This window comes from Dicentrarchus labrax, unplaced genomic scaffold, assembly GCF_905237075.1.
Source record: "Dicentrarchus labrax unplaced genomic scaffold, dlabrax2021, whole genome shotgun sequence".
In the NCBI taxonomy this organism is placed as follows: domain Eukaryota; kingdom Metazoa; phylum Chordata; class Actinopteri; family Moronidae; genus Dicentrarchus; species Dicentrarchus labrax.
Window position 1 is genome coordinate 11,089,004 of NW_026136703.1, and position 24,850 is coordinate 11,113,853.

The 24,850-nt window shown below is 44.3% G+C and overlaps 2 protein-coding genes across 3 annotated transcripts in view; both read left to right on the forward strand.

Moving 5' to 3' along the window:
• The first annotated feature begins 63 nt into the window (after positions 1 to 63).
• Positions 64 to 1,796, forward strand: gpx2 (glutathione peroxidase 2). The gene is made up of 2 exons (XM_051395969.1): positions 64 to 796; positions 1,033 to 1,796. Exons 1-2 carry the CDS (start codon positions 575 to 577, stop codon positions 1,384 to 1,386), a joined length of 576 nt encoding a protein of 191 aa, XP_051251929.1. The 5' UTR covers positions 64 to 574; the 3' UTR covers positions 1,387 to 1,796.
• A 1,817-nt stretch (positions 1,797 to 3,613) lies between these two features.
• The window catches only part of LOC127357473 (signal-induced proliferation-associated 1-like protein 1), a 35,311-nt gene continuing 14,074 nt past the window's right edge, over positions 3,614 to 24,850 (forward strand). For both annotated transcript variants that reach the window (XM_051389699.1, XM_051389708.1), the window contains exons 1-7: positions 3,614 to 3,901; positions 19,703 to 21,421; positions 21,527 to 21,657; positions 22,828 to 23,016; positions 23,211 to 23,385; positions 23,952 to 24,055; positions 24,619 to 24,776. In XM_051389699.1, the coding sequence (XP_051245659.1) occupies positions 19,930 to 21,421; positions 21,527 to 21,657; positions 22,828 to 23,016; positions 23,211 to 23,385; positions 23,952 to 24,055; positions 24,619 to 24,776 (2,249 nt within the window). In that variant the 5' untranslated portion in view covers positions 3,614 to 3,901; positions 19,703 to 19,929. The remainder of the gene's footprint in view (positions 3,902 to 19,702; positions 21,422 to 21,526; positions 21,658 to 22,827; positions 23,017 to 23,210; positions 23,386 to 23,951; positions 24,056 to 24,618; positions 24,777 to 24,850) is intronic.

Here is a 24,850-nt window from a genome sequence, read left to right on the forward strand (position 1 = left end):
TTTGGATTGAGAGTGAAGTTAGGTCCGGGGAGAGTTCAGACAGTGAGTTCATTCATTTTTCATTACCTGCTGTGAAAGACAGGTGATCACATGTTAAATTTTTGATGACTGAGAAAATGGATACATGTCATAGAGATACCATAAAGCTTAATACATGCCATAATGTGTGTTGATATCCTCCAACCAGCACTCTTTGAAATGAGCATGTCAACGGTATATTCAGGATAATAACCAAATTTTAAAAAAATTCTTGTGAGAAGCACAGCACATGACATTTGGGTTCAAAGAAAGTATTATATAATGTATACAATTTTAAAAGCTTATCCAAAATAGGACAACACACATAATTGGAAACCATGCAAAAACTGCTTCATGAACTTTTTTACAATCAGTTACATCAAACATTAAACATGTAAAGAGTATTGTATGTCAGGTGTAGATCAGTTTCTTCCAGAGCTATTTGACACCCATGAAAGGCAGCTTTCTGCCCTAAGTGAGTCAGGTGACCAAGCAGTTTGATACAGTCGCACGTTGAGATCCCGTCTGCCTCCAGTGTGGAAGCATAGGAGACGAGATGACGTTCATTGCCAAGACCTTCTACGACCTGAGGGCCACCACGCTGGAGGGTGACTCGGTGGATTTCAACGTGTTCAGGGGACGAGTGGTCCTGATAGAGAATGTGGCCTCGCTCTGAGGCACCACCACCCGGGACTACAGCGAGCTTAGCCAGCTTCAGAGCAAATACCCCCATCGCCTGGTGGTCCTGGGTTTTCCATGTAACCAGTTTGGATATCAGGTAAGTTGAACTGCATGTTTTCCTCAGGCGATTCTGGATGACCCCGCAATATCTAGTCTTTATATGACAGAAATCTGATTAAAGTACTTTATATGCAGATGATATTTTATTGTTAATGTCAGACTTGCTGCATAAATCTTCCACTTAATATAAACCTTCCTGCAATTGATTGCTCTCTCTGAATGTAAAATATATATTTTTCCAAATCTGAAGCTATATACCATACACCGTTTTAGGAGAACTGCTCCAATGGTGAGATCCTGAGGTCCCTGCAGCATGTGCGCCCAGGCGGCAACTATCAGCCCAACTTTACCATCTTTGAGAAGTGTGACGTCAACGGAACAAACACACATCCGGTTTTTGCCTACCTTAAAGACAAGCTCCCTTATCCCGATGACGACCCCAACTCCCTCATGAAGGACCCCAAATTTCTGGTTTGGAGTCCCATCTGCAGGACGGATGTCTCTTGGAACTTTGAGAAATTTCTCATTGGGCCAGAGGGAGAGCCCTTTAAAAGATACAGCAAAATGTTCCCCACCATTGACATAGAGCCTGATATTCAAAGACTGTTAAGATTAACCAAGAACTAAGAATAGCATCCACCTCTTAATGACTTCTCATCCATCACAATCAAAGCTGATATGCTGTCCCCCACACTTTTAAGCCTTATTAAATGAGGGTGATATTCTGAAAAGCTGAGGGAATATTATCTGAGGCCTTGTAAGTGCTTAAGAGTAGTGGAGGAGTAAATTCAATATATGTAAAAGGATAGAATTCTTGCAAACTAAAACCAATGTGGGTGTGCTTCATAGAAATAATCACAAGAGCAGTCCTTTGCATGTCCTTTTGTGTCTTGTCCTGTGCTAGCCCTGCCAGCAGATGGTGCTGCTGACTTGATCATACAAACAGATAACTTCTGCCGTGCTTTTATGAATTAACATTCAGCGCACACACACGCAGTCACAAAATGTTTGCACTGCAATAAAACCCTAAAAAGCAACATTCTCTCTCCCTGATGTATCTTTTGTAATTGGGCCGTGTATACGGTGAAGCATGTGTTATAAAGATGTGTGCCTCGGATGCAATGTTGACTAAAATAGATGTTGTCATGTCTGAAACAGCTCTGTGTGGGCATAGTAATGAGGCTTGAAATACAGTAGGAAAGATGTGGAATTATAATGCATGTTGTCATTCCACACTGAAATAACTCATAGGCCATTCCTCTGCATAATGCATCCTCTTGTCTGCTGATTCATTCTTTATTTGTTGATATCTTCTTTCTCCACCGATTCATTAGACCCATACATTTCCAAGTAAGATCTGCTGATACCAGTAGCCTAATACAACTGAAGGAGTGCTTTACAACCACAGCGACACCTGAAGACATGTCTTAAATCATGCCTTTAGGAAAGCATCGACCTTGCCACTGTGTAATATGTAATATGTGATATTATCCAGCTTTAATTTTCTATGCACACTATGCATTGTTTTCAAGGTTTACAGATTAGCAGTGGATTTTCTGCACATCCGCTCACATCCACATCAGCTGATGATGTCAGAGCCACAGGCTGCATAGGCCTGGCAGTGTCCTAATGTCTTTGGCAGGTTGCTGTGAGGAGAACAGTGAAACAGTCACCTGACACTGTTTTATTTCTGTTTGTGGCCAGCCTGAATCACTCTTTGCATATCACATTTAAATATTTGTGTTGTCATGATAGACAAGGGTCATTTAATAAATACATTTCCCACAGGTGCACTGCTCTGTGGTTGACAGGTAAGTAATGTTGCCTATTAGAAGCAGCAAATATTGGAGGAGAAATACCAGGGGCCTGGCCTCCACCCTCTGCACTGCTCCCCTACACACACAGCTTGCAGAAAAATACCACCAAAGATTGTTTAAGTTTGAGAGAGGATCACTCAGTTCAATTCTTGAAAATAATGTAGGCCTATAATCGTTTAAAATGATTAATAAAACAAGAACTTTCTCATCGGTCTGAATCTATGTAAATGTTACATAAATTCTTGAACTTCATCTCTGGACAATACTTTTGATTTGCATGCACTTTAGTCAAAATAATCTGTATAACATTGTAAAAGTTAATTTTAATACAACTTTAGTAACTGTTTTAATGTTACCTCAATATTTCCAACTTTAATTGTGTGTTTTAGTTTGGCTGCAATAGGTCAAATGTTGCTAGTTTTCAATGAACAATAGGTAAATGATTCCATGAACCACCATGTTTCTACAGTAGCCAAGAAGGGACAAATAAAACACTGGCTCTACATAGGGGCGTTAATTTGTGCATTTTGCAGCCCCCATACCTTCTACTTCGCACTCGGAGGGGGAGGGTGAAACAAGGGAGTAGCAAACAACTACACCATTAGATGCCACTAAATACCAACACTGGACCTTTAATACATGTCTGGAGGGGATCTTTAAATGTCCTTATTGTGAGTGGAAAGATCAAGTTCAAGCAAAATAAAGCAGAAACACGCAATAAACGTTGTTCAGATATGACCAAAATTAAACATACAGTAGTAAAACATAAACAGGTTTGTAGGCTGACCTAAAATGATTACAAGAGTGGAAGCTGGAGGGTTTTATATGCCTCGAATTTCAACGCAGAGTGAGAGCTCTTCGTTTCCCCTACTCTCCGTCTACCCACTACAGGTGAGCGCTGTTGCCACGGTAACGTTTGCTTTCCCCACCGAGCCTTCTCGCGAGACTCCGGGGCACAGGGATAGAGAGAGGGAGAGAGAGGGGGAGAGAGAGAGAGAGAGAGAGAGAGAGAGAGAGAGAGGGGGGGGGGGGGAGAGAGAGGCGGGAGGGGGGAGTCTGCCTGAATGATCTCATCCCTCCAGCAGCTGCATAGCGCAGCGAGGCAAACCCGTAACTTTCTATCAAACTTCCAAGTTGCCTTTCGGGGGGGAAGACATCGGCGCATTTTCGGTTCGAACCGGAGCGAACACGTTCCCCCGCGGAGGTAAAGGAAAGGGCGCTGCGCAGCTTGTGTTTCGGACCTTGTTACGAGTTGAAACAAAAGGAGGAAAACCCTGCTTCGCGTTGTGTGACAACCAAAAAGCTCGAGGCAGAAAGGCGAGAAGGTGAGTCGGGAACGTGGTGCTGCTCATGTGCGGGGTTGTTGTCCGCGGTACGAGGTGCGTGCACACATCTGTCGGCTGTCTGTGGACAAAGCACATCTTTGTGCTGTGTGGAGGTGCAGTGTGGAGCCAGTGCGCAATCAGTGCCACTGTGTGTGTGTGTGTGTGTGTGTGTGTGTGTGTGTGTGTGTGTGTGTGTGTGTGTTTTTAAAAAAATAGGTTTTGGTGGTAGACGAAGTGGACTCGGTGAGAAGCGGCTCTACCCGACAGTCACCGCTGCTGTCAAAGTGTATGCATCCGCTGTGTCGTTGTATGTCAAGGGCATTGTTCCCAGCTCTGCCACGGGGAGACGATTTACAGGTGGTATAGTGCGCACTACAGTGCACCTATACATATAGGATGTATGGAAGTCTGCTTGTGTAACTGTCACCGTGCGAAAAATCTGTGTTTTTCAACATGGTATTACCCCCGTGTTGTTGCCACATGATGGATATCAGGCAGGTGATTTCCTTGTGCCACATCTGGATGCCCCAGAGAGCTCGGATGTGTGTACAGCTCTGCCTGGTTCATCATCTTAATGAACAGATTAGGCCAAGCTGATTGCGTTCAGCCTAATCAATATGCTATGTTAAATGATGTGCCTCACGGTGGCCACTAGGCATTTTGATCACATGACACTCAATCCGACCCCCTGTTTGCTAATTTTATTTATGTCTGATTTGTAGAATATGCATAAAAGTTTAAAACCAACCTTTTTGGGCAGACAGAGACTGTTTTATAGAGAGACAGAGCTGATATTACAGTGGTGGCAACATATATTATAGGAAAGATCTGGCACATAATGCATGGCAACAAGGCAGAGAACAGGAATTTGCTCAGATAGTAACAACCAGGAAAATGTGCCAACTTGTCAAAGTTCAAACGTACGCAGTAATGTGTCCAAAACTAACACACAAATATCAGCTTTAACAAACTTGTTACAGGTACGCAGGTTGGAAATGGAACATCACTGGGATCCCGTCTTACTGAATCAGAGCGCCCGCTCTAGTAGCAGTGCTTGTTGGAGTTGGATAACTTGGCGTGAGTCAGGTGAAAAAAAGAGGAAGCTTTGGAGTTTAGCTTTGGGCAAGGATCAAGGATTTTTAGCATTCTTGATAGGCTTAGCTGACCTGCGGTGGGCATGACTGATCATAGAGCTGCACTGCCATTTTTACTGGTGAGTCTAATCTCAGCTTTGTCCCGTGTGCTTGTTCCAAATCGTAGCTATTATTCACACTGGACTACTTCTTGCTTTCTCTGATGGGATTTTATTACAGAGAATGAATCTAATGCAAATAAAGCAGCTTTATATCACTGCTGGGGAGGGGGAAGGAAGCATACATGCTCTGCTTTGATCAGAGATGCTACAGTGGGCCAACAAGTCTGTGTTTTATGCTGCTGCCAAAATACCATTCAAGGTTAAGATAAGACATTTCTGCGTGGGTCGCATTTAGGGAGATAGCAGCATGAAGCCCATATGAATGACAACTCACTGACGAGATAAGTCCAAAGAAGAGTTTTTGTGCTTCTCTCATCAACAAGCATGTTTTTGCAAACTCTAAACATGACTGAAAAAAACTATTGCGTCTGACGTTTCCTACCAGCATAAATAATCCTCCCCCCTGCTTTATTACTGAAGGACAGTGTTTCTATTTTCACTCATGCATCATACTTAACATAACAGTAACAATTGTTATTGTGCTTCATTATCGGGGAGTCTTTTCGAACGTGCCCACACGTTCACACAGGGATGCTTCCTGTTGCTAAATTGAGTTTATGTTTCTATTGTCTCTCGTGCATTGGCTCAAAGGGAATAGCTCGAGCAAAGATAAAAGACAACAACAAGAGGAGCATTGTACTGCTTTATAATTTGCCACTCTGGAATGTGTGGGCTGCAATTATGCTAAGTGGTCATCATGAAATGCTTAAATGAACTGTTTACATTTTATAATGAATTATTGTTGTGATTAATTCTCAAGTTCAAAGTGCATTTATTCCTTTTTGGTTTAATGATCTTAATGTCTTAAGTAGGTTTTGACCACGCCTCTTGGCTACCCTTTCAAAGTTTCTAAGGTTCCATCAGTTATCAAACTTTGTGACTTCACCTTTTGGAAATGTGCAGTACCATCTGACTGGCTGCTGTGGAGCCTGCAGTGCCCCTGCCACCTCCAGCTGCCTGTTAACTGATGACAGACTAGACGACAAACTAAACAGACCTTGTTGCGCTTGTGGCCCTGGATGATCTGGTGCGCCAACAAGACCAATGTCAACTACGAGGCCAGTTTCTTCATGCTTGATTATTCTGCGACAGGCACCGAAGTGAGTCATATGTTCATGAGGTTTGACACAACCTGAAGTAATAGCTTGGAATATATCACCTTTTCAGAAGAGAAAAAAAAAAGGGAAGCTGCGTCAGTTTTAACATGAGTGATGTGTCTGACTGATATTAGTCACTGGGTAGTCAGAAGTCAAATGACTTGATGATAATATGGCCTCCAGTGTGTTTTTTTATCTGTGCGAGTGTCTTTTTGAGGGGTCGATGAGTTTGACTGTAATTAGGTGTGACTACGGGTCGGCGTTTCCTGCTTGCTAAACTGTTGGAATGCTCTTTCTTTTGTCTGGATCGGACGGTCCACTGTATACCAGCCAATGGAGGAAAGCAGAGGGCTCGGAAGCTACAATAGTGATGATGTAATCCCTTTTCAGCGCACTGTCACAGAGTAAATGCGCGTAGACAAAGGAAATTTCCCCTCCTTTTCACCCCATCTGCCACAAAGTTTTGGGAATTTTGACCTCGCAAACTGCACAGCAATCGAGACACTGTAATTATACATCCAGTAGATTCTGTAGGGTTCACTGATGCCAAGGTAGTTCAGTAGTGGGGACAGGTGTTGCTATATAGACTCTGATGTTGTCGACCTCACCTGACTGACGGTTGGGCCTCCTTTCGGTGGTCTGGTACTTATTTGCTCGTGAACTAAAGCAACATCTCTGTGACTGGTTTCTGTCATCCTGCCTCCAACTTTCAACCCTTAACCAAAACCCACAGTCATGCAGAGATCAGACACTGTGTAATTCCCCCTTTCTGCTCCCATCAAACCTCATGCACGCTCAAAATAGTACGACATGGCGCGGCAATCGGAAGATGGAGAAGAGAAAATGAAAACGGTTTGACAAACAGCCGCTTAGTTTAAAGAACTTTAAAGTGAGAGGTAGGAAGGAAGAAAAAAAAAAAACCTTCCATAATGAAATCTGGGATTCTGATGATGATGATGATGATGTTGTTGTGTTGCTGCAGGCTATCTCCGCTGCCACACGCTGGTGATGACGTGCTCGGTGTTGTCTGGACATGTCTGCCAGTTGCTACACTGTCTCACTGTTTGGCCTGCACTCTCTCTCTCTCTGGAGCGGATTACAGAGCTCTGCTCAGAGAAGAATCAAAACATCAAGCAGAGTTCTCTGCCCCATGCAGAGCCTATGTGGGCAGCGGTGGAAAATAATTCCACATACAGAAACCACAGAGGTTTTGTCTGTTGTCCCTCCTGTGGACAGAAATCTGAGAAGCAGGCAGGAATGTGCGAGGGCTTGGTCATGGCTGATCTCAAAAGAGCTCTCAATGCGTAGACAGGTCTGTTCAGCTTGTCCTCATTCCTGTTCGTGCTTCCAACTGTTTTCGTTACTTCGTCAGGAGCCGCTTTTACCATGTGATGTGTAGTAAAGCAGGAATGCTGGCACACGAATACCCTGTGTGAGGTTTCCTCTGGCATGCTCTTGTTTAAAGTTAATGTAGTGAAAGCATTCTTGCTGTAGTTTGTGTTGTTTCCTGTACTGAAACAAGAAAAAAAAAATCCCTCCTCGTATTACTCCAAAATTCCACGTCCTTTGCTTTGGAACCAGGGAATCCATTTCCACCCTGTGAGTTCCTGCTTTGCTCTTAGAAAAGCTGAGAGGGAAGAATGAGAGCACTGTGAACCAAAGGCTCCCTTTGCTAGATTCAGACGACTTTTTAAACAAATGGAAGATTCAGGTGGACTGAGTGAAAATGTCCCACTACCACTAGTCATGCAGTTCTTCAGTATTATTACCTCAGCCATTAACAGAAATAACTCAGTACTGATGTTAAAATAATTAGGCTATACAGTGTATAACGGTGCACTGTGTGACGAATTACTGTAAGGCCATAGTCTTTTTTTTTTCTATGTTGCTCCAGGTGCAAAGGGCAGATAGGACTGGCTAATAACAAACATGGCTGCTTTCCCAGCCTTTCCTCTCTCACAGCCTGTTTCCTGTGTGTTTCATTGATGTATTCCTGGATATTCCTTTGCTACAAGAGAAACGCACTTGAAACTGGAAGCTGTCACATTCATATGGAAGTGAGTATATGTGCTTGTATTGTACATGCACGTAGAAGTTGAACACTGAGACGCCACATTTTGACCACCAGTTTTAAAAGTGCATGTTTGATTGTTTCTGTGGATCTGCCTGCAGAACTAGTGTGTAGTTCAGCAGGCAACTTCAATGCAAGGGAGGAGGTGAGGTGGTATTGTTGCCATGTTTGTGTACATATTACTCATACTCGCCTTGAATGCGTTACCTGTGCACATCCTGGTTTGCTGTTATGCCCTGGATGTTCACCTTTTGCCCAATTTTTTCAAACAGAGCTTAGGAACCTATATCAGGTGTTAAAATATCCAACACTAGTTAGACAAACTAACACCATGGACGGTGCAAATGAAGGGCTCACAGAGAGCTCCAGTCAAAACTTGCATGTTTTCCTCCTCTGTGACTTGTGGGGATGCAACGTCCTGATTATTGCCAGCCGGGGGGGATAAAGGGCGGTGGGGGCGGTGGTGCGGGGGGTGTGATAATTGCATTCTGCTTCACTCTGTATCCACGAACCAGGACAAAAACAGAAGAATTAGTGGAACAACTGTCTGATGTTGTCTGATTAATAAAGCAGATGTTAATTTGTTTGCCTTTTTGCTGTCATGTATTTGAGAATCAGTGGGGCTTTCAGTGTTTAATGGAAACAAAAAGTATCGGAAACACTGCACCCTGGATTGCCGCCCAAAATGAGATGTGGCTTGCATGGAAGCGTGGTAAACCACAGCAGCAGCAGAGCTGGCTGGAGTGTCCCAGTACGTGCAGTGCAGTGCAGTGCAGTGCACTGCAGGCCAGCAGCAGCACTCTGTGCAGGTTTGCACTGTGAGTTTCTGGCACAGACTGTGATTTAACAGGGCACCACTGTTATGCAACACTAGCTGACTTATCGCAGTCCAAAATGACTCTGTATGAATTGATTAACTCTGCGGCCTGACTGTTTATAATTGGAATGGAAGTGTACTGGGCTATGCACTGGACACATGCCAAAATCAATGACTGGAAATGGTTTACGTGTATAACTTTGCTACACTGTTGTTGTGGATTTTATGTTCATCAAGTCTCTCCACATACAGAGCTGTACGTTTAGAAAATACCTGCCATTTCTGACAAATAATGCTGATTACTGAGGCACACCTGAGCCTCCTCAGTTGGGGAATTAGGCTGCCCTCCAAGCTGTAGGGGACAACACAGTCAGCCAGGCTCCTCCAGAGACATGGCGGAGAATCCCCTGAGGGTTTCTGCGAGGATAATAAGCCTTTCCTTTGTTGCCCCCCCCCATTCTTCAGTGCACTGGTTCTCATGTCAGCTCATACTGAAGCTCTCCTCTGTCCCCAGCATTGCAGACCATTGTGTTACCTTGTTAAATTGCTTACCTGGCGAGATCCCATTCTTATTTTTTCTGCCCGCATCCTTGCAAACTTAAAAGGGTTAATTACAAAACTGTACAGTGCATCCCGTGCACAGGGCATACAATTAATGTCTGGTGGCAGCTATTTGGCCAGTGTGAGGGGTTATTAATCAAGCTTTCACCTTGACTCTGGCCTTACAGGATGGCTGGCTGTGTTTTCTATGTGACTGCTGCTCTCTCAGCTAAGGAGCCTATTGTTTCTTAGGAGCACTCTTGTGCTTGCCACTGATATTAGTCTGTGGGGAATCCTTGTACAGTTGCATCCCATTATGGCCGCCCCTGTTCTGCAATCAAATTAGTTGATGCGCTTTACCCTGATTGCTGCAGAGGTGTATTTGTCGGCCAAGCAGCTGTTGATCGATTGATGGAGGTAAATAGAGCTGCATTAATTAGCAGACTAATCGCTTAGCTAATCAACAGAGAAATAATAGTCAATTTTTATAATTGGTTTATTGGTAAAGTACTTTTTCATGCAAAAGGTTCACAAAATGCTGTTTTCAACCTCTCAAATATGGAGATTTTCTTACTCTTTACTGTTTCTATTATCTGTGAATGTGACTGAGAAACTTGGATGGATGTTTCTCAATATTTTCTGACATTTTATAGACTAATGATTATTGATTCATGTTGAAAATAACCATCAGATTAATCAATAATGAAAATAATCATTAGTTGCCGCCCTACTGATGAAAACTAACTCCACAGGCTATGTAGAGCGTGTTTATGATAGATATGATGGCGATCTCTGGGGGCCTTTTAAATAGCCTGTGGTCAAAGCTGCTGCTGCAGTGAAGCTCATGTTTCTCATGTTTACTCAGCAGGGTCCTGACTCTTCCCCAGACTGCGTAATCAAACAACTGCTCCTCTTCCGTCACATCACCGTGCCACAACCTGCCCAGACAGCCTCGTCAAAACGAAGAACAAACCAACATGTAATTCCAAAAGTATTCCATTCTTAAAATGCAATTCCAGCAACACCACAAGTTCCTATTCTTTGTTATCTAACATTCACTTAATGTGTCTGTGTGTCTGTAACAGATACAACGTTGTGGTTGCATGGGCACATAGGCTTTGATTTCCTCTCAGAACACTTGATTATGTGAGTTTGTGATTAATAAAAAAAGGATTTATTTATTAACTTTATTTTGTCAGGGGTTATCACATTGTAATTCTTCTCTTGTCGTCTCCTGTGATTTGGCCTGTTTGCTACCTGTGTTATCAGGCAGAGGATGTGAGAGGACAGGGCAGTGGATGACTTCCAAACATCACAGGCATCTGTCATATTGACACCTCCGCTGTGAGAATCCGTCAGGCTGCTGTTGACTGACCTTGCTGCTCATGCACGGTTGTACACAAAGACCTAACTGCTCTCACCCTGGCCCTGTCCTCGTGCCAAGCCCACATTTTCACACTACATACACATCCCCATGCTCATGAATACAATCGCATTCAGTTTTTGCAGTTTGAAATACACATGCAAGCAAGTATAGGAGCGTCCAAGCACCTGATGCAGTATGAACCCGGAAGCTCACCGACCCAAGACAATCAGGAAACCAGGAGGGCTAAAATAACTAATAGCTAATATATGAATAAATAACTAATAACTACGTAAAATGCTAGCTGCCCCTTTTGAAAGATAATTAATCTGATTTTTAGAGGGGGAAAACATTTACAGATTACAGATATGAAGGGCAATATAGCGTATTTTTGAGCTAGAATGAAAACATATTTTCTAGGGATGCACAATTATTATTTGGACCAATAATGGGAAATTATTAGAAATTCTTATGCATATTTTTAAACCCCAAAGTATGATGCATTATATTCTAGAAAAAGAACAGCTTTCAATTTGCTACATATTGTATAACATATGCAGCAATGCCAGTACGTCTGCAGTCAATATTGGCTGATAATATGGCTGGCGGGTCTCTACGATTGAGAAATCAGTATTATCATCCTCTGAGCCCCAAGCTCTCACTAACAGGTTTAAAATTTTAACATTGATTAGTATGTTTCCAATAGGAACAGTGAGGCCATGTGATTGGCACTCCAATAAAGATTTGTGCATGCTGATGATTTTCAGGAACATTATTGACTTCCTCCATTTTTATTTCCACTGCTGGTAGCCATTGGCCACAGGAGTAAATGGCTGTATTGGCCTGGACCCAGCTAGGATTGGCAGCGGGCAAGTGACCAGCACTCACTGATGGGCACACACATAAACGCAGCATGGTTCCCTGGCATGCAGTGTGTGTGACCACTGGATGCCCCCAGCCTTGAGCAGCCAGCAGTGCACACTACACACTGACATATCTCATCTCCGGCAGCAGCCTTGGCATCAAAATACCATGATCTAATTGACATTTTGATTGATGTCTGACGACACACACTGTTTATCCCTGTTCAAACTTTCCTACAGCTCCACAAAGCTGCTGTTGCTGGCGGTGACCTGACATTGATCCGGTGGAGCAGTCAGAATGAATCTGAACATGCTAGATACATAAGACGTGTGAGCAGCAGCACTGCGGGTTTACTCTGATTTGTTTGCTCCTGAGTGCCTGTGATCTGAGAATGAAGTAATAGCAGGCTTGGAAGTGTTTGGCGGGCCCCCTGGCTGAGCCTCATCTCTCGTCTTCTGGCACGTGGAGAGGCTGAATTATAGGCGGCAAACACACAAACTATTCACTCAGCCCTCCTCCTTGCATCAACACTGTTAATTATACTGCTGCTACTCTCGCATCCCTTCTATTTTAATCCTCAACTGATGGAAACCGCTGCATCGCAGCGCAGACACTTGAGCACACACAGGCATGTGCCAGCCCCATGCTGAGCTTGGGAGTATTTGTTTTGTAACACATACGTTCACTGCTTTTCAGACATATTTACCTTTTGTTGGGTGAACGGAAGAAACAGAGTGCCCCTATAAACTCCCCTCTGCCCCAGCCCACACTGCCTTGTTTAACAAGGCACACTGCTGGGAACTGCTCCCATTGCATCGGGGTTAATCTAAGTGGCCTGGTTGCTCAGCTCAGCAAGGCAAAATTTTGTCAAACACAAATAATGGCTACAGTCTGTACTTCAATGTAACAGGTAGAAATATTTCTATATTCTAGCAATAAACCTACAGTTGTTAAATTGCGTGACTGCTAAGGCGGGAGTCGCCTTACAGCCTCTTATATGAAGAAGCTGTCTTTAGAAACAGTAGGCGAAAGACACTTCCCAAGAGCTAGGGGTTAGTTCTGAAATCCAAGGCTTTCTCTCTCAGATGTCACTGGGAAACATTCCCATATAAATCACCAATCTTTTTTCACCTGGAGGAAGTGGTGCAGCAGGTTGCTGTTTGGCAGTGAGCCTGTGTGGAAATGGTTGTGTGTTTTCTGTGTGGGACAGAATTGAGGTGGAATTGTCATATTCAATTTCTCAAGATGTTTTTTGAAACTCCAGGACTCTGATTGTTCTGTATTCAGTTACTGAGTAGCAAGCCAAATTCAGATTAATATATTATCAGAGATGTATATGAAGAAAAGCTCAACAAATAGCCCTTTATTTGTATTTAATCTACTCAGCTTGGCCCTGTCTGCACTGTATGTGTACCTGGGTGTAGTTGGTTTGTGTTTCAGCTTTTTTTTTAATTAAGTAGCAAATTAAAGGTAATGAAAATGTTGCCAAATAATTACTCAAAGTATGATCGGGGTGGCCTCTCTAGGTTTTGGATGGTTACACACTGTAGCAATTGCCCAAATGCCAATGATTACAATGTTAGAGTCTTGTCCGAGTGGCAGTTGACAGGGTGAACTTTGGGCTTTATCATCAGCGTTTGGCACAACGCCACCACCCGTGGCAAACCGCTATCTTTATAGTGCTCCACCAGTGTAGTGCCACCTACGCACACAAAACCCATGTTCGTTGTTGACCCATGAACCTGCTAATAATCAACGTGTTTGACCCAGTTATACCAGACTGCTGTAACAAGTAAATCGCTGATCTGTGTCTGTAACTACACTTTCGCCACACACAGCACTACAACTGTTGCAACTACACACTACTACTATTGTACTTTACTACTAAACTCCAGAAGTGTACCAGAACTTATTTAAATATATCCTCCTCTTCGCCGTGACTCCTTGTTGCATGTTTACGGCAGCAGAGACAAATGAGTTTGACGGCATTGTTTTGCAATGCACAACTATCAGAAAAAACATGCTGGCATTGATAGAAGAAAAGGATACACTCGGGGGGCATACGATTACAATAGATCACACAATTTGGAACCGGTTCTTAACAGGAACCCATCCCCGAGGCAGCAAGAATAGAATCCCTCACTGGCTTCTGACTTGTGAACAACATTGCCTGCTGGGTACAGTTTGGCACCCAGCCACGCCAGAAACACCTCTGCAGAGATGAACCTGTGGTAGCTATACATTGTATTGTTAATTTATATTATATATAAGAGAGAGAGTATGGAGACAAATTGGGCAAACCTTTTTGTTCTCTGCGGCCCTGCCTGGTCTCTAAACACATGCCACAAACGTGATTTCCAAGAAAAGGTAATCTTAGTTCAAGGCAGTTATTACAGAAATCACATCTCTACAGGCTGGCAGGGGACAGAAAAGTTCTCTTTGATGTTTGCATAAACAAGAAGCAGTTTGGTTTGTCTTATTCAAAAATAGCTATTGTCCCTTGAGTTCCCAGAGATTATTCTTATAAGCCAAATCGGCTGGTTTACTTTCTTGTAGTTTCTGTAGAACTTGGTGTTTTATTTTTAGAATGTCTGCGTTGCCTTGTGCGGGTGCATGTTGTGTCTGTGTGTACCTGTCTATGTGCATCAGGAGCCCACTGTCTCTCTAATGGAGTCCTAGGGTCAGAAGCGGGCAGAGAGGGCATGTAGAGGGAAAGTGCAGCCTAGAGCAGACTTCTACTTTCAGTCCTCGGTTCCCAACTGCTGCAGTTCAGCAGCCAGACAGCCACCTCATTAGAATTTTTTACATTCTTCTTCAGGCAGCAGCACACTGCTTCCTCTCCATTGCTCTTTACAGCGCACAACTTTTAAAAGCTGATGAGCTTAAATCTGAGCCTTCTCAGTAAAGACAAGTCATCTATAACTTCATGTCAGATATGAGGCTCTAAACCAACTCTGGCTCGGCCTCTGTAGATTAATGTATTTATGGACCATGAAGGGGTAAAACGTCTGTGCAGACTGTTGCTGATGGTTTTCCATCGAATATAAGCCCGTTTTAAGACTGTGGACTTTTCATCTTTTTATTTTTGACGGGGCAGCTGATAGATTAGAGTATAAGAAGTAGTAACCCTTCTTTACCCTAGACAAGCAGACCACCTAAGCTAAGCTGTTAGCAGTGCAATTAGATTTTTTCCTTAGAGGTAGAAGGCCCTCAAGGAGTTGGACAAAGGCTTTCATTGTCCAACTCCTGGCCCACCCAGATAATGACATTGAAAATAGGAATGAGTTTACCATTACAAACTATAAACTATGTCAAGTGTTTCAAGTGTCTATTTATCCTCCTGTCTCTCTCACATTATATGTGAAACCCTGGTGGAGTACTTTCTGGATAAGAAGAGAGGAAGGATCGAGGACACCCTGCTAGAGATAATGGCAATGAATATATTCTGGCGCTCCTCCAGAACTGTCTTCTTGTATAAGGCTGTGAGTGAAATTCACTTTGCCAGTGGTTAGCTATGCACATTACTCACTGAACTGTGCCGCAGTGATAGCGAGGGGCCCAGAGTTGGGGCAGAGCAGCGACACATCACAGAACAATGGTGATGATTAACGTCGATACACCGCCACTGGTTTTTTGAAGTGCTCCAACTACACGTGGTGTTTGCTTTGCATGCGTGGTCAGTTGAACAATTCGTCGGTTCAGTTCTCATGTTATTGCGGTATCCCGCTTCACCCAGGGCTGGTATTTCATAGATGAAAGCTCTCAGTAGAAGTTGACTGCAGAGATAGAAGACAAGCCTGTCATTGTAAAGTCATGGCAGACTTTAAAGTGTTTTCTAACAGACTAGCACTTGGACAGTCAGTGTTGCACTTCTCTTGCAGAGTTTGCCTGAACATGCCCTACTTCTCCCCCCCTCCGCCATACAGACGTTCATCACTTCCTGCACTGAAATTGGTGGAATTCCAGGATCTCAGCTCGCGGTTGGGTGATGTTAGTATCGTTTGTCTGCCAGCAGGCCTGCCTGTTTTTTCTCTGAAGGCGTCAGGTTCTCAGGTTTGCTCAATCAGACGGGCAGGTTTGTGCCTGGTTCTCAGCCAGATGCACGTACAGGAGGAGGGAGCAGACGGAGTAAAAAAAGAGCAAAGCAGATGGAGACAGAGGACAGGGCTTTGTTACTTCCTGTGTATCTGTTGTGCCTGTGGGCAGCCGTGGTTAGGCTGTAGCTCAGTGGATGTGTAGAGACTTTTACCCCTCACTCCTAAAAATGATGCTGTTGTAGGAGTCAGTGGAATTATCGTTACAGCAGAATATTGGGCCGGTGCACAGCTTTGTGGGAAAGCTTGCTCACTGTGGAAGAGTTGAACTCCAGTTGCTGCTTTCATGGTCATTTATACAAACTTCCTCAAAAAAGAAAGGTTTTTCCAATGTTACTTACCACAGATCTCTGTCATCTGTTTGTTTTGTAACAAAGATATGTGTTGCAACAGTGAGTCTGTGGATTACAGAACAGCCAAATTATCCTGATATGATTCTCACACAAAGCTCAACACTGATAATTTTCTGCTTCTTGTTGTAAGCCTTTTCCTGTCCGGGTGAGCCTTCTTCTTCTGCCTTCCTGTGCTCATCACAAATATATCCTTTCAGTTCTTTGATGCTTCTGTTTCTCTTGTTTCCAAATTCTGGTTCAGTGTTTGCTTCATCTCTATCTCTCCAGTTCCCCTTGAATCTAATTAATTTGGTTTTCCTGGCAGGCCTCATATACACAGCCGTAGTGAGGTTCCCGTGCCAGGCGATTTTCAAAGACTTCACTATGTTGGAATGGGGCCCCAGTCTTGCCCAAGCCAGGACAGAGGGACCTTTGTGCCTGCTGCCCAACAGCCCAGTCAGCCCTTAGAGCAGGGGAAGATTAGGAGACAGGGAAAGCCAATGGGCTAAATGGTAGGGTGCCTGTTCGAAAGCCAGTGGTGTCAGCCAAACAGCCCCTTAGCCCCATTGAAGCACGCAGTAATTACAAGCTTGTAGGGCAATCCCTCGGTTCCTTTGTCTCAGCTTTGGAGACACTTGCCCAGTCTACTGGGAAACTTCATTCTCCCTCTGTTTGGAGACCCAGGACGAAGAGTCTTTCAACTCCAGCATGTTGTCCTTTCTTTCTGGGACACCAACTAGCCAAGCCAGCTCAGCAACAGTGCTCCCCCTCTAGGAGGCCCTGGCTTTGAGTGTGTGTATCACCCCATGCTGTGTATTGATGATGACTAAGGACTTGTTCTTTTAGTTGCTCTGATTTATGTGAGTCAGATTTGAAAGACTCAGACCCAGGGTTCATGTTTCTGATTCATCGTCATCCTGCCTACTTGAATGCTGTCTGTCTTCTACCTGTAATGCCATTTATTATGTGTGTGTGTATGTGATTTGTCACAAGATGTCTGAGGGACTCGCTGTCTGAGTCACCTGTAACACATGCAAGCTGAGTCCTCATAGGAGCATGTTACTCTGTCAGAGCACAGTTGTCTGTGTCTGGACTCTACATCCAGAAGGACAAATTGTAGCACCTCAGAGGTGTGCCATGATATCAGCAGCCCTTCGTCTGCAGCCGTACCAGCGCTTTGCTCATCTCTCAACGGGCCTGACGGACCAGCTGGGAGGTCAGGGCCCCAATTACAGGAAGTTAACCTCATTTAGTCAACAGGCTCAAGCTGTTTGGACATGTCCCACAGACTTGTGAAAAAAATTTCCCTGTTTAAATCTGCAGGCCATGGACAGAGGATGGCAGGATGGGTTGGCGGGAGATTGTGTTATGTTCGGGTTATTTTTTTTTTTTTTATGTTGCTCCTAGCTCCTCCCAGTCTGTCTCTCTGTCACACCAACCTACACAAGACACACTCGCTCAGTCTCTATGCCACACTCTTCACTTTAATCTCTAAAGACCGTGAAGCCAGTCGTCTGTCTGCATGTCCGTCAGAGAGGAGATTAGAGGCCTGTTTTCTGGGACACGCGCTCCTGTGCTTGTGTGTGTGTGTGTGTGTGTGTACGTGTGCGCGCGCATGCGTGTTGTGTGTGTTGCTTCTATTCTTCTGTCTGTCCCTGTGGACACTCAGCAGCTTGAGGGAATGAGGCCCAACACTCTGGGACTGGACCTGCAGTTTAACTTACATTCCCTGACTATTTTCACTCTTATTCATGTCAGAGAAATTAGGGTGTTAGTAGGACATGAATGAGGTTTTTTTTTAATTACTTAATGAGTTTTTATTAATCTGCTCTAGACACTTACTCCCATGCCCCGAAGAATAGTGTCCATTCATTAGAGGAGTGTAACAGTCAAGAACCGTCCTTGTGTGACAGATGAAAGATCACAGTGGCGATATTCGCTTTCATCTAATTTTCATTTCTTTATGGCTTAAGATTTAATGTCATGTACCCATGAAGCTGTTACTGTATATATCCTGAATGTGAATCAGAACATAGCCCTGTCCATTTCATTTGATGGTATTATGCGGGGAATTTTCTTATCAGCTTATTATCAGACTGTTGTTAACAAATAAGGCTCCATATGAAACCCTCTATAATGAATTTCTTGTTTGAGGACCCTGATCACTGCTGCTTTATGTTTGTGGCATTAACAGTTGTAATAAATAGGAGCATAATTTTACTGCAGACCAAATAACAGTTCAACACACTGTTGGACTAGAACAGGAATTGTGCCTGTTAGTAGTGCTGGGAGACATACCTGATGAACCGGTATACCAGTTTTAATTTCCTACAAGATATGAAGCTACTGCCATACCTGTACCATACCATATGTGTATTAATGAAGTATTATCAAATAAACTGCATTGTATAGGGAACACTCTCTCAGTTAACTGTGCCACTGTGGTAATGTTGGTCACATGGTATAATGCACCTATTCATGTCTTTAACTTTTAAACATGCAGCAATCATTGATTACTTTTATTGTTAAAAGCAAAGTTGAATGTCTTCTCTCTTAGTTAGCATAAAGTTGACCCTGCTGTTGGATGCAGTGTGAAGGTGCCTGCGCTGTAGGCCCGTCACAGTGCACTGATTGCTGGTGGCTAATGTGATCACAGCCACAGCCAGGCAAGGCTGACTGAGAGTGGAGCCTTAATCTCCCCCACTGTCTCACTGCCAAATTGGCCCGATTTGTCAGGCAGAGGATCATCACTCACTTCTCAGATGACTTTCGAAGGCCCCCTTTGCTTTTTGATGTGCAGCTGGGGATATTTGAGAAAACTTAAACTCGGCATTACAATTCACATTCATTTATAATGGTAGTTACTAAGGGGCATGTCAGACACCAACAGTCAGTGACAGAGGGAGGTTTAGAGGTATGCCATCTGAAGAGAATGAAGTTCATTGATATATCCAGATTATTTGTTTCTCACCATTATGTAATCTTGTTTATGACATAAGGTTCGTAACAGGTTTATTAAAATTGCCAACAAAGTCATCTTTACTACTCTCTTTGGCTAAATTAAATGATTACGGCAAAGGCATCATTTTGTTCCGACTTTTAAGAAAGAGAATGACACACATTGTTGAACTCATTTTGAATTTGGCTGAGCTTTCATGTTTCCCCCTCGATGCTTATTCCAAAATTGGTTTGAAAAGTAGGCCCCCTTATCGGAAATTGAACGTGTCAGTGACTTTTCACTGGCTCGCAAAAAGCCGTCAGAGGAAAAAACATCCACATTCTGTTCTGCAGGCAGGTTTGTGTGTGTGTGTGTGTGTGTGTGTGCCTGTGTGTGTGTGTGTACTAACAGATTTTTCGTTTCTTTTCAGGATCATATGTTTGCAGGAGGAAACATGCCAAGTAGCAGTGTCGACACAGTTGAGGAAGCCGTATGCAGGCTTGAGTGCTGAAGAGGTGGCCTTGCCCCTTCCATTTTTCTGCCTCTTCACTTGTGGATCAAGACAATCAACCTGCTCATGAGGTCAGGGAGCTGTATCCCATACCAGAGGCAGCCATGTCTCCCTGTTAAGTGCCTTTAGCCTTTGGCACTGGTGTCATGACCAGCCTGAAGCGCCCACCCATGGAGCGCACCGTTGGGGGTTCCATCCCCGCTACTGATGAGTTTTACACCCGCCACCTCCGTATGGTGAATGGAGGGGCTATGTCAACCCGCACAGACAATGTCCATGCCACTGTGAGCACAGGAGTGCCTAAAATGGGTGTACGGGCTCGGGTGGCTGACTGGCCCCCAAGAAAAGACATTGCAGGGGTTGTGTGGCATTCAACTACAGAGCCTGAGAACTCTAGCGTTCCCTCTGCTGGAAAAAGTCACATTAAGTTAGGCTCTATAATGAGCCCTCAGGACTCGTCAATGCTGCGTAACATCCACAACACTTTGAAGAATCGTACCCAGGCTTCAGCTAACAACTACAGCCCTGACACCCGTTACCTAGCCCCAGGAGACTACCGAGGTCCAGCACATAGAAACCCACGACAGAGACGCATCCGTCAGCGCAGCAACAGTGACATGACTATCAGTGAGATGGACGGCAGTGGAGACAGTGGAGAGGACTGGGGTCCTCCATCGGGAGCCAAATGGTCCCCTCTTCATCGGGAATATGGTAGCACCTCCTCAATAAATCAGCATGGTGCATCCGGAGAGAGCTTCTTTGAAATGCTTAAGGGCTATCAAGGGGACAAAGTTGACCAGCGTAGCCCTGCTCCAGAGAAACTGGAGGACATGCTGAATGTTGGGCCCAAGCAGGCCAGCATTGATCTACAGGAGGACGCCACAGACAGCCAGCCTCCTAAATCCAAGGACAGAGATAAGCCCCCAAAGAGAAGAACTAAATCTGAGACGGGGGGTGAGTCTATATTCCGTAAACTTCGCAACGTACGAGGCGAGTCGGATTCCCCCAGAGCGGGATCAGACGTAGAGGACAGCCGGACTGAGGACATGGGCCCCCCTCTGAAGCCCTGGATGTGTCAGAAAGGCTTTGCCCACTACGATGTTCAAAGTATGCTGTTTGACCTCAACGAAGTTACTCAGTTGCGACAGATTGCAGGCAAGAGGAAAAACACCACCACAGGGGCATCTGCTGCTGCTGTAGCCTCTGCTACCTCCACCCTCTCGTCCACACACAGCCTGCCTTACAGCTCCCCGAGTGGCAGCCAGGAAGAGCTCAGTTCTAGGGACAGTCCTGGTCTGGATGCAGGGGACGAACAGAGCAACGAAATGCTGCTAAGCTGCCCTTGCTTCCGCAATGAGATAGGTGCTGATGGCAATGGGAGGCGCAGATTGGGAGCAGGTGGGGCAGGGTATCATGGGCTTGTGGGTGGTGGAGCAGGTAACAGTGGCTCAGAGAGTCTGATTGGGGAAGTAAGCATGTATGAAACATCTGTGAGCACGCACTGCACAAACGCTGGAGTAGCAGTGCTAGAGGGGCCGAAGGAAGGCCCCAGTACGCTCAGCGAAAAGGGCAAACAATACATTGTGGAGCATGTGGACCTGGGAGCGTACTACTACAGGAAGTTCTTCTACCTTAGGGGTAAGATGAATTTAGCTGCCTTTATTACATGCACTCATTAGCATATGAATGTGTGTTTTAAAGCATTAATGTTTGATATTTGTTTGATTTCTCTCTCCACCTCAGAGCACTGGAACTACTTTGGGATGGACGAGGCACTGGGTCCAGTGGCAGTGAGCTTGCGCAGGGAGAAGCTGGAGGAAGACAAGGAGCATGGCCAGCAGTATAACTACCGCCTCATCTTCAGAACCAGCGAGGTAAGCCATAGTGTCCTATCCTTCCTACCCCCCAACCTCAACCTCAGCACCACATGACATAAATCCTTCCTGCTATGGAGTGAATCTGCCCCCAGCATTTAACTATGCAGTCAATTGTTATTTTTGCACTTGCATATTTAGTTAAGGAAATGATTTTGGTTAGAGAAGGTATTAATTTTGTGGGAATTTTTGAGTCAGATTTGGATGCTTGGATCTTATATCCTGTGTATCTGTATACAAGGTGTGTATGGTTCAGTTACTACTATTCCTGGTACATACTAGGAAGACCAGCTCGAGGTAAAAACCGGTCTCAGCCATTGACTCTTATTATGCAACCAGCCCTCGGGCTATTCAGCTGTCTACCAATATCAGCAATGTGTGAAGAAACTTCAGGAAATGCACTCATCTTCCAGCCTCCAAGGCCTGTCAGTGCCCAACAACCTCAAACCATTGTGTGGAGAGCTTTACTTCGGTGTTTCAGTAAAAATAGACATTCATATTTAGTTGCAGTGTTTGCTCCCAGTCTTCTGTGTTTGGTTTTGGGATTTTGAGTTCTACATTTTTGGTTATGGGATTTATTAAAAGGACGTACTGTACATTCTCAGACTGAGGTTGAGGCACCTGCCTGAGGGTGTTTGTTGTGGACTAAAGGAGAACAGGTGCATGTGATTAAACCCCCGCACTTTAGACTGAAGTACCAAAGGACCCCCGCCCCCCATCCTACCTTCCAAACATGGGGAATACAGGTCCATTGTAAACACAGGCCCTGCACGGCCTCAAGCTAGTAGGAGAGAAAGTCTTGGTCCGTTCCAGCTGCTTGTGATAGCCGAGTGATTGAGTTCACTCTCAGAGCCCAGCACAATGCAGACTTTGTGTACACAGAATGCTTGGACTAGCCCGCCCACCTCTTCTTCCTCAGTTCCACTTTCTATTTACCCAAGGCCTCGAGTCATAATTGTGTTGTTGTTTTATGTCAGCTTTTTTAAGGGTACAGTAAGAGGATGGTTTTACTTTTAAACCTGCAGAGACTTGTTTATTTTTCTCCTGGTGTCTGGCAAGTTTTGCTATCAGTGTGTTTCATCTCCAGGAGAAAGTTCAGAGCACATCAAGGATTCCTGAGTTGCATTCTTTCTGTTCTCACACTCCTCTCTGTAATCTCTGTGCATTCAGCTGACAACTCTTCGAGGTTCTATCCTGGAGGATGCAGTGCCTTCCACATCTAAGCACGGCACCACCCGAGGGCTGCCCATCAAAGAGGTACTGGAGTTCCTTCTCCCTGAGCTGGATCTGTCCTGCCTCAGACTGGCCCTCAACACACCCAAAGTCACAGAGCAGCTGATGAAACTGGATGAACAAGGGGTAGGAGGATAAAGCACGATTTTGTAAAAGACTAAAAAGTGTTATTCTACAGAACCAGACCTTTTGCGCCTTCAATTATTTTTCTGTATTTGCCCAGAAAGGGAATTTGTTTTTGTTTTAGTTCCTGCGTAGCACTCTGTCCTGACATGAACTGTTAAAAAAACATTGGTTCTGCTTCTTTGCTGCCCCCCCAGCTGAGTTTTCAGGTGAAGGTGGGGGTGATGTACTGCCGAGCGGGCCAGAGCACTGAGGAGGAAATGTACAACAACGAGACGGCTGGCCCCGCCCTGGAAGAGTTCCTCCAACTATTGGGGGACAAGGTTCGCCTCAAGGGCTTCACCAAGTACAGAGCCCAGCTGGACACCAAAAGTAACAACTCCCAAACACACTGCTAGATCTTACACATATAGAACTTATTCATTAGTGACCCAGTAATGCATCTTTAAAGTAACAAATTATTATATGCCTGATCACACATAACACTGTAGTAGTTATGCCTAACCCAACTTTGTATTACTATTGTATTATTAAGTTAGTTTCACTTTCATTTTAACAATAAACCAAAGGGCTTGACTCTTTTGACATTTTAGGCTTCCCCTCCTTTATATCGCATTATACTTTATAGCGTTTACTTTGGTTCTTTATCTTGCTTTTAGTCAATTTTTTGCATTTATTGAATTGAAAAATGTAGACACTGTCCATTGTTCTGGCTCCACTTACAGGATGACACTTGAGTGAAAAACTTGATTGAGCTGTGGTTTTGTCAGTCATCTTATCCAGGCTGACATTGATCCCCAGTTCACTGTTGTTGTTGTTTGGGCTACGGTGAAATTGCATCCTGTCTTACACAGAAAACTGTGAGCACACAGAATACACATGTGAGAGAGATGAATGACGGTAATTGTAAAACGGGTCTTGTACTGTTTTTCCTGCAGCGGATTCCACAGGCACCCACTCCCTGTACACGACTTACAAGGACTATGAGCTCATGTTCCATGTGTCGACTCTGCTGCCTTACACACCCAACAACAAACAACAGGTAAAAATGGAGAGCCCATCTTTGGTGGTATACTATTAGCTGTGTTCAGGAAATGGAAAACTCCTTTGTTTGGAAACAGATGTACCGAAGAAAACTTTAAATGAAGGGTGTTGTGTTCTCTCTCACCCCAACTGGTCGAGACAGACGACCACCCACCTAGAGCCGGAGGATCTGTCCTAGGTTTCTGCCTTTTAACAGGCAGTTTTTCCTTGCCCTTGTCGCCAAGTGCTTGCTCATGGTGGTACTGTTGGGTCTCTGTAAATAATGTTTTAAAGAGTTCGGTCTAGACCTGCTCTATTTGAAAAGTGTCCTGAGATAACTTCTGTTATGAATTGGCGCTATACAAATAAAACTGAATTGAATTGAATTGAAGGGAATGCATGATATGACATGTATCAGGTATCAGATTTGATTCCCATCCAACTTTTATTGTCTCCAAGTGCGATGTTTTGTTTTTTGTTTTGTCTTTAACTGGAATGTACCGTGTGCTTGGTATGACTTTGCTTTCAGATTCAAGTCACATACTTCTCCAATTTAAGACTTTGTTGTTTTCCAATGACTAGTTGCTGAGGAAGCGCCACATAGGGAACGACATAGTGACCATCGTGTTCCAGGAGCCCGGTGCTCACCCCTTCACCCCCAAGGCCATTCGCTCTCATTTTCAACATGTCTTCATCATCGTACGAGTGCACAATCCGTGCTCCGACAACACATGCTACAGGTGGGTCATTGTATTTAAACAGCAGAGATAACAGAATGGCAGAATAATAGCTAAACTTCACGGATCACAATGGA